Source organism: Sinocyclocheilus anshuiensis, unplaced genomic scaffold, assembly GCF_001515605.1.
Source record: "Sinocyclocheilus anshuiensis isolate Anshui unplaced genomic scaffold, SAMN03320099.WGS_v1.1 scaffold782, whole genome shotgun sequence".
Lineage (NCBI taxonomy): Eukaryota > Metazoa > Chordata > Actinopteri > Cypriniformes > Cyprinidae > Sinocyclocheilus > Sinocyclocheilus anshuiensis.
In genome coordinates this window covers 80,607-93,328 of record NW_015546111.1, presented here as the reverse complement: position 1 = coordinate 93,328, position 12,722 = coordinate 80,607, and the positions used below count along the sequence as shown (strand labels likewise).

Below are 12,722 nucleotides of genomic sequence, written 5' to 3'. Positions count from 1 at the left end.
TAATTTATTTCTATGTAGGCAAAACTGAATTTTCAGCAACCATTACTCCAATCATCAGTGTTACGTGATCCTTCAGATATCATTCTAATAGACTGATTTGGTGCTTAAGAAATATTTATTGTTATTATCAATGTTGAAAACAGTTGTGCTGCTTTGTGGAAACCATGATACTTTTTTCCAAATTCTTTGATGAACAGATGTTCAAAAGAACAGCAATGATTTGAAATAGAAATCCTTTGTAATAATGTAAAAGTCTTAAACAATTTAAAAGTAATTCAATTCAGTCAATTCGATCAGTTTAATGCATACTTGCTGAGTAAAAGCATTAATTTCTTGCACAAAAAAAAGACCCCAAACTTTTTAACAGCAGTGTACATTTTATTAAAATATGTTTTATTTTATTAAAATATGTTTAAAGCATGTAAAATATCACAGGACATCTGGGAACATGTAAAGTCTTACAATAACATTAAATCTAATTTAATGAACTTGCTCGATTGAAACAAACTGTTGAAAAGAATCGATTCACACAAATGAGCCAGACTTCCCAACTGCATAAATAACAGGACAAACGTAGCATATTGTCTTTAAAATTGCTTCAGTAGGAGCTGTTATTGCGTCATCCTGCTTCTTAATAACTACCTTACAGACTCTCATATTTCAAAACGGTTCTTAATTTTAAATCACTTTTAGTGTTGCATGAATAGTGACGGATTTTGCTGAAAAGTGTATTGATGTGCCATCACTACTCCCCTCATGTAACGGTGAAGTGGCCCTCCAGGCTTGAAGATAAAAGATGCCAATAAAGCAGTTGCCATAGCAACTGGCCTGAGATCTGGGAATTACAAGTTCAGGCTGACTGTGACAGATCAGCAAGGAGAAACAGACAGCGCAGTTCTGACCATCACCATTAAAGAAGGTGAGCAGAATCAAGCAAATGTGAAAATATGTTACTTCATGTATTTCTGTAATTTGAATGTTTTTTTATCTCTTATTTGTGTAGATACATTGACCCCCAAAAATATTTGAACTCCTACGCTACATTTAAAATGCATGCATGTCAGAAAATAGCAAACCAAATGGCATTTATTTAAAAAAAAGACATAACAAGAACACTTTTGAAGAGAAATATTTCATGAAAAGAAGGCTGTCTGACGTTAATGACAAAACAATAGATATTCTGTTCAAAAATAAAGACATAAAGTATTCTAGGAAGTTTCCAGCAATTCTGTGTGTTCTAAAATTCACAGCAAAAAGCTTGCCACTGGTCGCCCATGCTAGCGGCAGCCACACACTCACTCTACCCAACAACTCTCTGGTGCTCAGGGGCTCCGTGTCCAACAGCGGAACAGCAAATGTGTCTTTTCTTTGGGTCAGAGATGAACAGAGCCCTGCTGCTGGGGTGAGTGAGATATTTGTATTTCTTTCTATACCATTTGCCACGGCTCATTGTTTTACCTGGTGGTCTCTCTTTCTCGTTTCATATACTTTGAGAATAGGATGTGTTATATGGTTCAAATCATGACGCCTTCCTTTACCTCGCCAACCTGGTAGAAGGAACGTACCTGTTCCAGCTCTGGGTCACTGATGTCCAGGGCCGATCAAGCATGGCTACAGCCACTGTGGAAGTATGCCCTGGTAAGATATTACTCATTCATAGTAGAAAACATTTGCTAGATGTTCAAAATACATCATTTATTTGGCATGTCGTACCTGCTTAGAATGCACTACTATTTAGAAGTTTGGAGTTGGCATGATTCTTTTTAATGATTTTGAAAAAAGTCTCTTATGCTCACCAAGACTGCATTTATTTGATCAAAAATACAGTAAAAGATGGTAATATTCTGAAGTATGTATGGTATATTAACTGTATATTTTTGTGGAAACTGCAAACCTTTTTTTTAGGATTCTTTGATGATATAAAGTAAAAATAAAAAAAACAGTATTTATTTGAACTAGAAATCTTTTGTAACACTATAAATGTCTTTACTGTCACTTTTGAAAAAAATGATTGCATTCTTGCTGAATAAAAGTATTAATTTATATTAAAAAAACTGACCCCCAATTTTTGAAACGTAGCGTATTTCAGAATGATGTTATCCTTTAAAACAAACCTTTTCAGTACATTTCTACCTTAATGTAAACATTTTAGGTAGTATTTTTGAATAATTAAAGGGATAGTTCACCCAAAATTGTTTACATGCCTTCATATTGTTCCAAACCCGTATGAGTTTTTTTCTTCTGCTGAACACAAAAGAAGATATTTTGAAGAACATGGGTAACCAAACAGTAAACAATGACAGAATTTTATTTTTTGGGTGAACTACCCCTTTAAGTCATTTAGCTTTTTATCAATTTAGATTGCTTGTTTGATGCCAATGATATTTGTGTGCAGATCCACGTGAGCGAGAGGAGGTGGAGCTTGAGCTGCAGGTGGGCGTGGCTCAGGTCAGTCAGGAACAGAAGGACACGGTGGTGAGACAGCTGGCAGCATTACTGCATGTTCTGGACTCAGACATTGCACTGAAGGGCCTGCACGGCCAGTCAGACATCAGGTACTACACATACAATAACCAAACTCACCAAACCAATCTAAATGAGAACTTCTTATTGACCTCTGTTTTTAAACTTTAGTTAGTCTGTAATGTTGCTGTTTGAGCATAAAAAAGATCTGCAAAGTTACAAAGCTCAAAGTCCACTTCAAAAGAAGATATTTTATTTAACAGAAATCACTTTTCAAAAACTACAACGAACGACTCGTTTGGACTACAACGCATATTTTCCATATCACAAAAACAGAGACCTGGTTGAGCTGCACTAGGGAAGGCAATGAGTGTTATCACTATGTCGGAGACACGCTAGCTTTCCCAAGGCAGACGAACTTAGAGTGGTTACAATCATCCGGGTTTAAATTGCGCTCAAATTGATTTGATTTTGACGCAATATTTACACTGAAGCTCGCAGGCGGCTATGGTAAGGGGCATTACATATTCCGACCAAGCGCCGAGTGCTGCCAATCACAGCACACACTGGCCCAGCTAACCAATCACAACACACACTGGCCCAGCTAACCAATCACAACACATTTCGTATTTCAGAAGGCGGGCCTTCATTTGATACAGGAACTATTCGAGCTGTTCATGCCAGACTGGGGAGAGAGGTGTTGTAATAATGTAAAATATGTGAAAAATAATGTGTTTTTCGAACAACCTAGTATTAGAGCCTGTTCTAGTACACCCCCAAAACAAAATCAAGACTTTGTAAAAGAGCATAATAGGACCCCTTTAAATTAAGCTAATCATAATTACTAGAGACTAAGCCTAGATTAGTTGAAGTCTACATGTGTTTGTTGTGTTTAGCACAGTATTTAGATTCTCAGTGCAGGGTCCTGATGGTACGATTCCAGGGCCTAAGCTCGCGCGTCTGCTGAGAAACCAGCTGTTGCGAGAGAAAACCGACTTCTTGCTCTTTAAGGTCTTAAGAGTGGACACAGTCAGTGAGTAACTTTTTTCCATTTACTTTCACTGAGAAACTGAGAACGGTAAATGATATAATAAAAAGGCTGATAATATAGTCTTTCTGATTTTACCACTGTGCTGAATATTTTAGTGTGCTTGCTGCTGTGTTCTGGATGTGGTCAGTGTGATCCCATAACAAGGAGCTGTTCCTGTGACCCTCTTTGGATGGAGAACCCCATTCGCCGCTTCCTTGATGATGGCGAGAGCAATTGTGGTCAGTGTGACATCCCAGTAAGGTTTCTCATGTAAATGAGAAATTTCAATTAAGATTAAGAAGCAGGTTCAGTCATAAGGTGTGGTAAATTTACTTTTGCACGTTGAAATGTCGCATTAGAAATCCATTTATTTCAGTAGGAATACACATGAACAGGAGTTTCGAGTGAGGGCATAGATTTCACATTGGGTTCAAGTTGGTCAGGCAAATTTGCCACATTGACCAACAGAAGACTGCTTGATTGGAAAGTGACCTCTGTGTGAGAGATGCTTCATGCAGCGCTATACTACTGACAATGGACCTTTTTTTTTGCCCACAAAATTTTGCTAACCTGACGTACCTTTATTGATGCTTTCTGTTGTGCTAAATAATCTAAGGATATTTCTAATGTTCTGTCATGAAAACATTAGAATGTTTTACAGTGATGGAAAGGCTGAGGGCTAATCTTCTGTCTCCTTTCACAGACTGGAGCGTGTTGTATGTCACAATCTCTTGTTTCGTGACAATCATTTTCCTCTTGTCCATCAGCTGGATTTGTGTCTGCTGCTGTAAAAGGTGATAAAGATTCCATTACTGCATGTAGACAAACTGCCTATTGAAATATGTGACATGAATTATGTTATACACACTATCATTCAAAAGTTTAGGTCAGTAAAAAAATTTTTTTTGAAAGAAATTAATACTTTTATTCAGCTAGGACAAATTAAAGTGCTCAAATGTGACAGACATTTATGCTGTTTTTTGAACTTTCTATTCATCAAATGCTGTTATTTTGAACTTGCTGTTCATCGGAGAATCCTGAAAAATGGTTTCCACAAAAATATTAAGCAACACAACTGTTTTTAACATTGATAATAATAAATATTTTGTGACCGCCCAATCAGCATATTAGAATTATTTCTGAAATATCATGCGACACTGACAAATGAGTGAAAATTCAGGTTTGCCGTCACAGGAAAAAAGTTACACACAAGTTACTGTTGTTTCAGTTTGTAATTTTATTTCAAAATATTACTTTTTTTTTACAGTAGTTTTTACTGTATTTTTTAATCAAATAAATGCAGCCTTGGTAAGCATGGAAAAACTTTTTAAAAATCTTGTCAACCCAAGACTTTTGAACAGCAGTGTATTTTTCCTGTCAGTAATGCAAGTCCAGTATTAAAGGGATCATTCACCCAAAAATGTAAATTTTGTCATCATTTACTCACCCTTATGTTGTTTCAAACCTGTATGCTTCTTCTGTCAAACACAAAATAAGACTTTTTAAATTATGATTATTGAATTATTACCAGTTCTCATTCACTTTTACCATATAGAATTTTTTGTTCTATTTTGTTCTATGTACTATGGGTTCTATGATTTTGTGTACCTGTGGTATGTGTCTATACTCATGTGTTTGTTTTGGACTGTTGTAGAGGGAGACGCACAAAAGTGAGGAAGAAAACCAAGTATACAATACTAGACAATATGGACGAACAGGAGAGGATGGAGCTTCAGCCAAAGTACAGTAAGTTTCAGACCCAATTTATTTTATGCCACAGTATTTTGGCCCATGGTGGCTTAAAGGCAGACCATTAGGTTTGTAATTGCAGTTACTGTATTCACCTTTCTGCATTTGTCATCTTTAGACATTAAACACAGGAGCACCGAGCACAACTCCAGCCTGATGATGTCAGAATCAGAGCTGGACAGTGAGCAGGACAACCTTTTCAACTACGGGAAATCTCGGAACAGAGCCAATGGAGCGGTCAGAAATGGAGACACTCTCAGCCTTTGTCCTGTGGAGGGTTGAGTCTCACATGCACACATGGACATTTCTTCATAGTGGATACTTACAATGCAAGCGTATTGTTGAATATTCCAAAAATACAGATGCAGATATAGACTGGATGAATGAATGGGCTGCTAAACTTATCGACTACTGAATGCAGTTGGTCTTGTAATGAATATTCACCGGTTTGCTGAATGATACTGTCAATTACCAATCGCATATTCATTTTGAATATAAAAAGATCTGTGCATTCAACTCACATAATCGCAGTTGATCTCACTATGTTCTTAATAATTCTTGTATGTTCAGTGACGCAGTGCAAGCAATTTACATTGGTTATTTTGTTATTTATATGATGCTTCTATGATAGAATTTGGGAAGAAGTTGCAAATAACTGATGCAGAGAAAGGCAAAATAATAATAACAATAAAAAAGCAAATACCATTCCTTTATGCAAAACATTTTATTTGTACTGAACTTTCTGAATGTTAATGTGCCTGATTGAAATGCATTATTTTTGTTATTGTTGGTATACTGATACTGTACACTGGTCTTTGTCTTTATAGCATTCTGGTTTTACAACCTTTTAAAAATGTCTGCTTTAGCTCGAATTGCAATAGATGCCAGTTGTATCAGGCATATTGTGACAAGGAGATACATTTCTCCTATTTTCTGTTTTGTTTTAATGCAGCTGGAGATGCAAAAAATTAAAGACATGTGGCCCTTTACAGAGGTTAGACTGTTTTATAACCAAAACAAAAGTTCAGTATTTATAGTATCAGTGGCAGAAATGCAATGAAATTGAGTTCACATAAACAACAGTGTGCATATTAATGAAAATAGCACAACTAAATGAACAGCAGAAATGGCCAGATTTTAAGTTTCTTTACCAAGGCTTTCAGCTATATATTTAGTCATTGTACTTTCATGTGCTTTTATCTGCAAAAATTTCACTCCTAAGGTAAGAAAATGAATATACTTCTAAAATATATTTTCATACATATAACAGTTCACAATACAATTAGATATATCAATAGAGAATTGATATTTTCAACAACAACAAAAAAACATTAAACAAAGAACAGTTTTTCTTTAAAAATACACTTGCAATTACAACATTTGGCCACAAAGACAAATTTGTTAACTTGCTTGATTAATCTCTATGCTTTAATACTTCAAAATATAATTTTCTATCCAGAAGCATGAGCACCCAAAAACATCCCATCACAGTCAATAGTTCATTTTTAACAGTCTCATTCATTACAAAAATAGAACCCTTAGTAAGTTAAACTGGGTTTTTTTGTTTGTTTTTTCCCCCCTTTTAAAGAAAGACTGTGCTTTGATTTCTCACCGGATCCACCCCTAGGCCTATATTTGAACATACTGCACTTAATTGTAAATTGGGTTTTCTTTTTCTCTGCCTAAATGAATTTACACTGCAAAATAAATTTACACAGCGAAAAAGGAAAAAAAGAAAAAAAACCTTAAATGAGTATTTTTGTCTTCTTTTCAATCTAAAACTAAATGTAGTAAGAAAAATAAACTATATTCTCTGAAAAATCTCATCTTACCCAGTAACACAAAAGTAAATGTATCTTGCTTCAAGGATGTTTAGATATTTTTACAGTGAAATGTCTCTGTATAGTCATTATTCAGTTACATCTGATTAAAAGAGAGAATGGTTCATGTGTTTTGTGGATTAATGTTTGTATGATGGTCTTGCTTGAATAATGACATACTGCCTGCCAGTAACCATTGTCTTTAAAGGGAGAGTCCCCCCAAACACATGTACTTTATTTCTAGATACTCATCAATGCCATATTTGGATCCTTCTCTGCCCAGTCCAGACTGTTTGATTCCACCAAAAGAGGCTTCTGTGGTGGAGATCAGACCTTCGTTGACCCCAACCATGCCCACCTCCATCTGCTCAGCCACCCGCCAGATCTGACTGATGTCTCTGGAGTAAAAGTAACCTGATAAAAGAAAACAGTTTTGAATGTAATTCTATAGAAAGAGCCAAGTGATAAAAGGTATGTAGCTGCTGTTTGCTTTACTTGACCATTCAGACACATAAGGGTACAGTGGAGCTAAAGGAAAATATGATTTTTCTGGTCCCAAATATATGAAAAAAAAAAAAAGTATATATACCCTGCCGACCAGAAGTTTAAAATAAGAAATTTTTTTTTTTTTGAAAGAAGTCTCTTATGCTTACAAAGGCTGCACTTATTTGATTAAAAATACAGTAAAAACAATAACAATGTGAAATATTAACATGAAATTAATTTGCACATATGGACAAACCTGCTAAACCAACAGGAGAAGCATTGGCAATGGCAAGTGCCTCCTGCTCTGTGTTGAACCTGGTGAAGAAAAAAAAGTCAGCAGCAGACACAACCAGACATCATCAGACAAATCATTCACGCTGAAACATGTAGCCCATTGTTACCCATTTACAAAAAAAGTGTTATAAAAATGAAAAAATAAATAATTACAAATCTTACATTTTTTTAATAATCAAATGAAACCTAAATATTTTTTTAGAAACAATTGAAACAACTCAAAATTGTTATGCTGATAATACAGTATATGATGAAATCTGTAGATAAATATGTAATGTAAAATGTGTTTTAAATTACAAAATTTGAAGTTAACGAAGTCATGTAATACAATAAACAGAAAATACTCACTTAACAACAGGAATAAGGGGTCCAAAGGTCTCCTCTCGCATGCAGAGCATGTCAGTGTTGACACTGGACAGCAGGGTGGGCTGCATGAAGGAGCCCTCCAGTCTCTTCCCACCTCGAACTATGACTGCTCCCTGTGCCACAGCATCTGCAATCTGGTTCTCCACCTGAAAGAAACAACAGCTGATCAACACCATTAAACCCATCATCTTAACCACATGATCTGTATGTGTGCTTGTTGACAGTGACTTTAGTGTTTGTATCCAACAGAATCATCAGTTACTGTATTTGCTACTGGCATGAGGCACCTTCTCTGCAGCGCGGGTGTTGATGAGCGGCCCCTGTGTGGTGGTGGGCTCTGAGCCGTGGCCAACCTTCAGTTCGGCATCCATAGCCTTCGCCAGCTTCTCCATGAAAGCATCATGGATCCCACTCTGCACCAAAAAGCGGTTGGAGCACACGCAGGTCTACAGCAGAGAGACACATTACAGGTGAGACATGGAAAACAGCTGTTTACAGTTACAAAAATGTCAAGTACACCATAGTATTTACATGGTACTCAAAGGTACTTCAAAGAATGCCATGGTTCTGAAACCTTATGAGTACCTGAAGTTCACTACTTCACTCATTATTTATGAAAAACATGTACTTTTCTTCCTTTGTGCAAAGTGTCAATGTACAGGTCAAATTTCTCCCCAAAATAAACATTTAAAAAATAAGCAGCAATATTTTGCATAAAATAAATTAATTTAATGGGATAGTTCATCCAAAAATGGAAATTCTGTCATTGATTACTCACCCTCATGTCGTTCCAAACCCGTAAGACCTTTGTTCATCTTCGGAACAAATTAAGATATTTTTGATGAAATCCGAGAGCTTTTTGACCCTGCATAGACAGCAACGCAACTGAAAAGTTTTATGGCCCAGAAAGGTAGTAAAGACACAGTTAAAATAGTCCATGTGACATCAGTGGTTCAACCGTAATGTTATGAAGCTACAAGAATACTTTTTGTGTGCAAAGAAAACAAAATTAATGACTTTATTAAATTCTTCCCTTCTGGTCAGTCTCCGTCGTCATTCACGAGAGTACCACAACGCATGCATGTGCATTCCTCTGCTTGTAAACAAGGTTGTTCTACGTCAGAACGCCAGCTCCTGCATCAGCAGCATCGTCACACACACGTGGTACTCTCGTGAATGGCGTTGCTGTCTATGCAGGGTCAGAAAGCTCTCGAATTTCATCAAAAATGTCTTAATTTGTGTTCCAAAGATGAACGAAGGACTTACGGGTTTGGAACGACATGAAGGTGAGTAATTAATGACAGAATTTTCATTTTTTTGGTTGAACTATCCCTTTGAGATTGAAATATACTCACCTGGCCTGAGTTCCTGAATTTGGAAGCCATCGCTCCTGCAACGGCTTTATCTACATCAGCACTGTCAAATACAATAAAGGGGGCGTGTCCTCCCAACTCCATGGAGACCCTTTTGACAGTTCCTGCAGCATGTCGTAGTAGTACCTGCAAAAGCATTTACTTAAGCGATTATAAAATTATGTTGAACATTAAATATTGACTGCACAAAGAAATTAGATCTTTACCTTGCCAGTGGCTGTGGAGCCGGTAAATGAGATTTTGGCCACGAGAGGGTCTGTGCAGAGCAGCTCCCCAACAGCAGGGGTCTTTTCTCTTGAGCAGGGCACCACATTAAACACCCCGGGAGGAATGCCGGCCTGAACCGACAGCTAGATAGGAATACAATGCATTATGCACTCTTTCATACACATTACTGTTCAAAAGAAATGAGAATTTGGTTCTCATTATTATCAATGTTGAAAACAGTTGCGCTTTGTGGAATACAAAATAAAAAACAGCATTTGTTACAATGTAATTTACAAAGTATTTGTCACTTTAGAACAATTTAATGCATCCTTGAATAAAATAATTCAATAATTCAATAATTCAAAAAGGTTTTTAAAAAATTACAATCTTACAGACCCCAAACTAGTTCATCTATAAAGTTTGCAGACTGGTAAATGTCAAGTTAAGCAGGCTTTCATGGAAACAGACAGACCTCAGCAAGGGCCAGAGCAGAGAGAGGCGTGTCCTCAGCCGGCTTCACCACCACAGTGCAGCCCACCGCAAGCGCTGCGCCCACTTTCCTGGTGATCATGGCACTGGGGAAATTCCACTGTGAAAAGGGAAAATTTAAAATCTCAACTGGGAGCTCACAGTTTTAGTTTAGCTCATTAAACCTACAGCCTGATGGTGTTATGTTATCAGAATGAAGGAGGAAGTCTCACAGGTGTAATGATGGAAGCCACTCCCACCGGCTGCTTGAGTAACAGGATCTTGCGGTCCTTGGCTGGAGGTGCGACAATATCTCCATATACACGTCTGGCCTCTTCAGAAAACCACTCCAGAAAGGAGGCAGAATATGTAATCTCACCAACAGACTCCTTCATGGGCTTCCCCTGTACACACATTTGAGTTATAACCAATTCTAATATCTGAATCCTTGTAAATAGTAACGTTAGATGTACCCTGTATGTAATGGGTCAGAATACCTACAGACTCGGCTGTGATCAACTTGGCAAGATCTTCCTTGTGCTCATTGATCAGATTAAACCATTTCCGCAGCAAAATGCTTCTTTCCTGCAAAGAGCATGTATCAGTCATGTATATCAGAACTTCTGAGCATGATTAAATACTTTATGATTTAAATAATTCTTTTTTTTTTTCAATTTCATTAAATTATAATTTTAATTTTATTTTATTAATATTGTGAAATATTATTACAATTTCTAATAATTCTAATATGCTGACTTTTTTGACCAAGAAACGTTTCTTCTTCTTATTAAAGTGTTTTTTTTTTGCTCAAGAAACATTTCTTATTATTATTATTATCAATGTTGAAAACAGTTGTACCACTTTTTATTTCAGTAGAAATCCTTTTTTTTTCAGGATTCTTTGATGAATAGAAAGTAAAAAAAAAAAAACAGCATTTATTTAAAATAGGTTTGTTTTTGTTTTTTGTTACAATGTAAAAGCGTTTGTCATTTTTGATTAATTTAATGCATCCTTGCTGAATACAAGTGTTAATCCGACCAAACCGTTTCGGGAAAAAAAATAAAATAAAAAGGTTCTTACCTGCAAAGAGCATGCATCAGTATGTATATCAGAACTTCTGAACATAAATAAATAATTTATCATTTAAATATTTCTGTATTTGTTTATAACTGTATTTATTTCAATTAACTTCTTTTTAATACATATTTTTAATTTCATTTATTTAAATCTTAATTAAAATTTTTATTTTTTCACATTATAATAATGAGAATTGTGAGGGAAAATTGTCATGAAAATAATCACAATTGTCACAAATTGCAAAACACAGCACTAAGTAAATGGTCTTTTTCCCCCAAGTACCTTTGAGTACCATGCACTGTAAATACCAAGGTATTACCATGCGATTTCATAGTAAATAGTAAATAAGGTATTTTGTAATTATGTTTAACTTCGTGCGTTCCTGTAAAGAATTAAGTTCTAATATAGAAGAGTTATGAATGACAGTCATGCTCATTAAAAACATTTCCCACAAATCACCTTGGCTGTCTGACTCTTCCACAGGTGAAACGCTTTGTACGCAGCATTGACAGCGTCTTGAGCTTCCTTTGTACCGCAGTCTGACACCTTCGCGATCTCTTCTCCCGTGGCTGGATCTAACACGGGGAATGTGGATGTAGCGGAGACCCAGCGCCCTTCTATGAAGGCTTCAGTCCGCAGGAGCTGCGCTGACACATCGAGGCTGTAAGGCCGCTGCAGCATGATGGGTAAGCCAGAGAACACCTGCTGGAGAATACACCGACCTCTTGAGAGATATAAACTGCCCATGATAAGAACTGACAGGTCTAATAAAAACCTTTATGTTCGTCAGCAGGTTGAGGCGTGCAGGAGTCTAATATCAAGCTCATTCCAGTCCAGAAAAGAGGGCGGTTGCTTTAAACACGTGATTTCATGCACTTTAACAATTTTATCCTTATTTACATTATACTATCGACTGTTACACATACACACACATATATAAAAATTTGTATCTTAATTAATTTCCACTGTCACTCCAAAATTGGTAAAGAGGGATTAAAAAAAGTAATAAGTAATAATTGTCCAGTGGATTGCGTGTTGCGAATCTCTTTGCATTTCACTTACTGCAAAGCGGAAGTACAATCCGACTTCTCGAGACGGTAGTGATGGTCAAAGACTGATGGTAGCGACGTCCGATTCACGAACGAATCATTTTTGAGTCGGATCTTTTCAAACCATAAACGATTCGCTCACGAATCAGTCCGGAGTGAAACGAGAACCATGTATTACATGTCCGATTCATAATGAGCCATGAACCGAACTGTTCAAAGGAACCGATTCGCGTAAATGAATCATAATGAATCACATCAAGTTTTTTTTTTAATCACAATACTGGGTTGTTATAATCACCAAATGCACAACTGCGACCTCTGTGACAACTTTACATAAGCG

At 36.5% G+C, this 12,722-nt stretch overlaps 2 protein-coding genes across 5 annotated transcripts in view; one reads left to right on the top strand and one right to left on the bottom strand.

Annotated features, from left to right (window-relative positions):
* LOC107700703 (dyslexia-associated protein KIAA0319-like) overlaps positions 1-5,950 on the top strand; it is an 11,109-nt gene extending 5,159 nt beyond the window's left edge. For both annotated transcript variants that reach the window (XM_016502444.1, XM_016502442.1), the window contains exons 13-21: positions 771-919; positions 1,251-1,402; positions 1,500-1,638; positions 2,396-2,555; positions 3,360-3,496; positions 3,610-3,732; positions 4,197-4,287; positions 5,148-5,239; positions 5,361-5,950. In XM_016502444.1, coding sequence (XP_016357930.1) covers positions 771-919; positions 1,251-1,402; positions 1,500-1,638; positions 2,396-2,555; positions 3,360-3,496; positions 3,610-3,732; positions 4,197-4,287; positions 5,148-5,239; positions 5,361-5,524 — 1,207 coding nt within the window. In that variant the 3' untranslated portion in view covers positions 5,525-5,950. The remainder of the gene's footprint in view (positions 1-770; positions 920-1,250; positions 1,403-1,499; positions 1,639-2,395; positions 2,556-3,359; positions 3,497-3,609; positions 3,733-4,196; positions 4,288-5,147; positions 5,240-5,360) is intronic.
* A 1,178-nt stretch (positions 5,951-7,128) lies between these two features.
* LOC107700704 (succinate-semialdehyde dehydrogenase, mitochondrial-like) lies at positions 7,129-12,566 on the bottom strand. 3 transcript variants are annotated; one of them, XM_016502447.1, is made up of 11 exons: positions 12,396-12,566; positions 11,793-12,038; positions 10,758-10,841; positions 10,490-10,660; positions 10,261-10,377; positions 9,788-9,931; positions 9,564-9,707; positions 8,496-8,654; positions 8,191-8,354; positions 7,805-7,863; positions 7,129-7,476 (listed from the first exon to the last, which is right to left on the bottom strand). In XM_016502447.1, the coding sequence occupies exons 2-11, from the start codon at positions 12,012-12,014 to the stop codon at positions 7,265-7,267; spliced, it is 1,476 nt and encodes a 491-aa protein (XP_016357933.1). In that variant the 5' UTR covers positions 12,015-12,038; positions 12,396-12,566; the 3' UTR covers positions 7,129-7,264. The 3 variants fall into 3 exon arrangements, with proteins under 3 accessions (XP_016357933.1, XP_016357932.1, XP_016357931.1); XM_016502446.1 differs by having other exon boundaries at positions 11,793-12,035; positions 12,396-12,565; XM_016502445.1 differs by lacking the exon at positions 12,396-12,566 and having other exon boundaries at positions 11,793-12,389.
* Between the last annotated feature and the right edge of the window lie 156 nt (positions 12,567-12,722).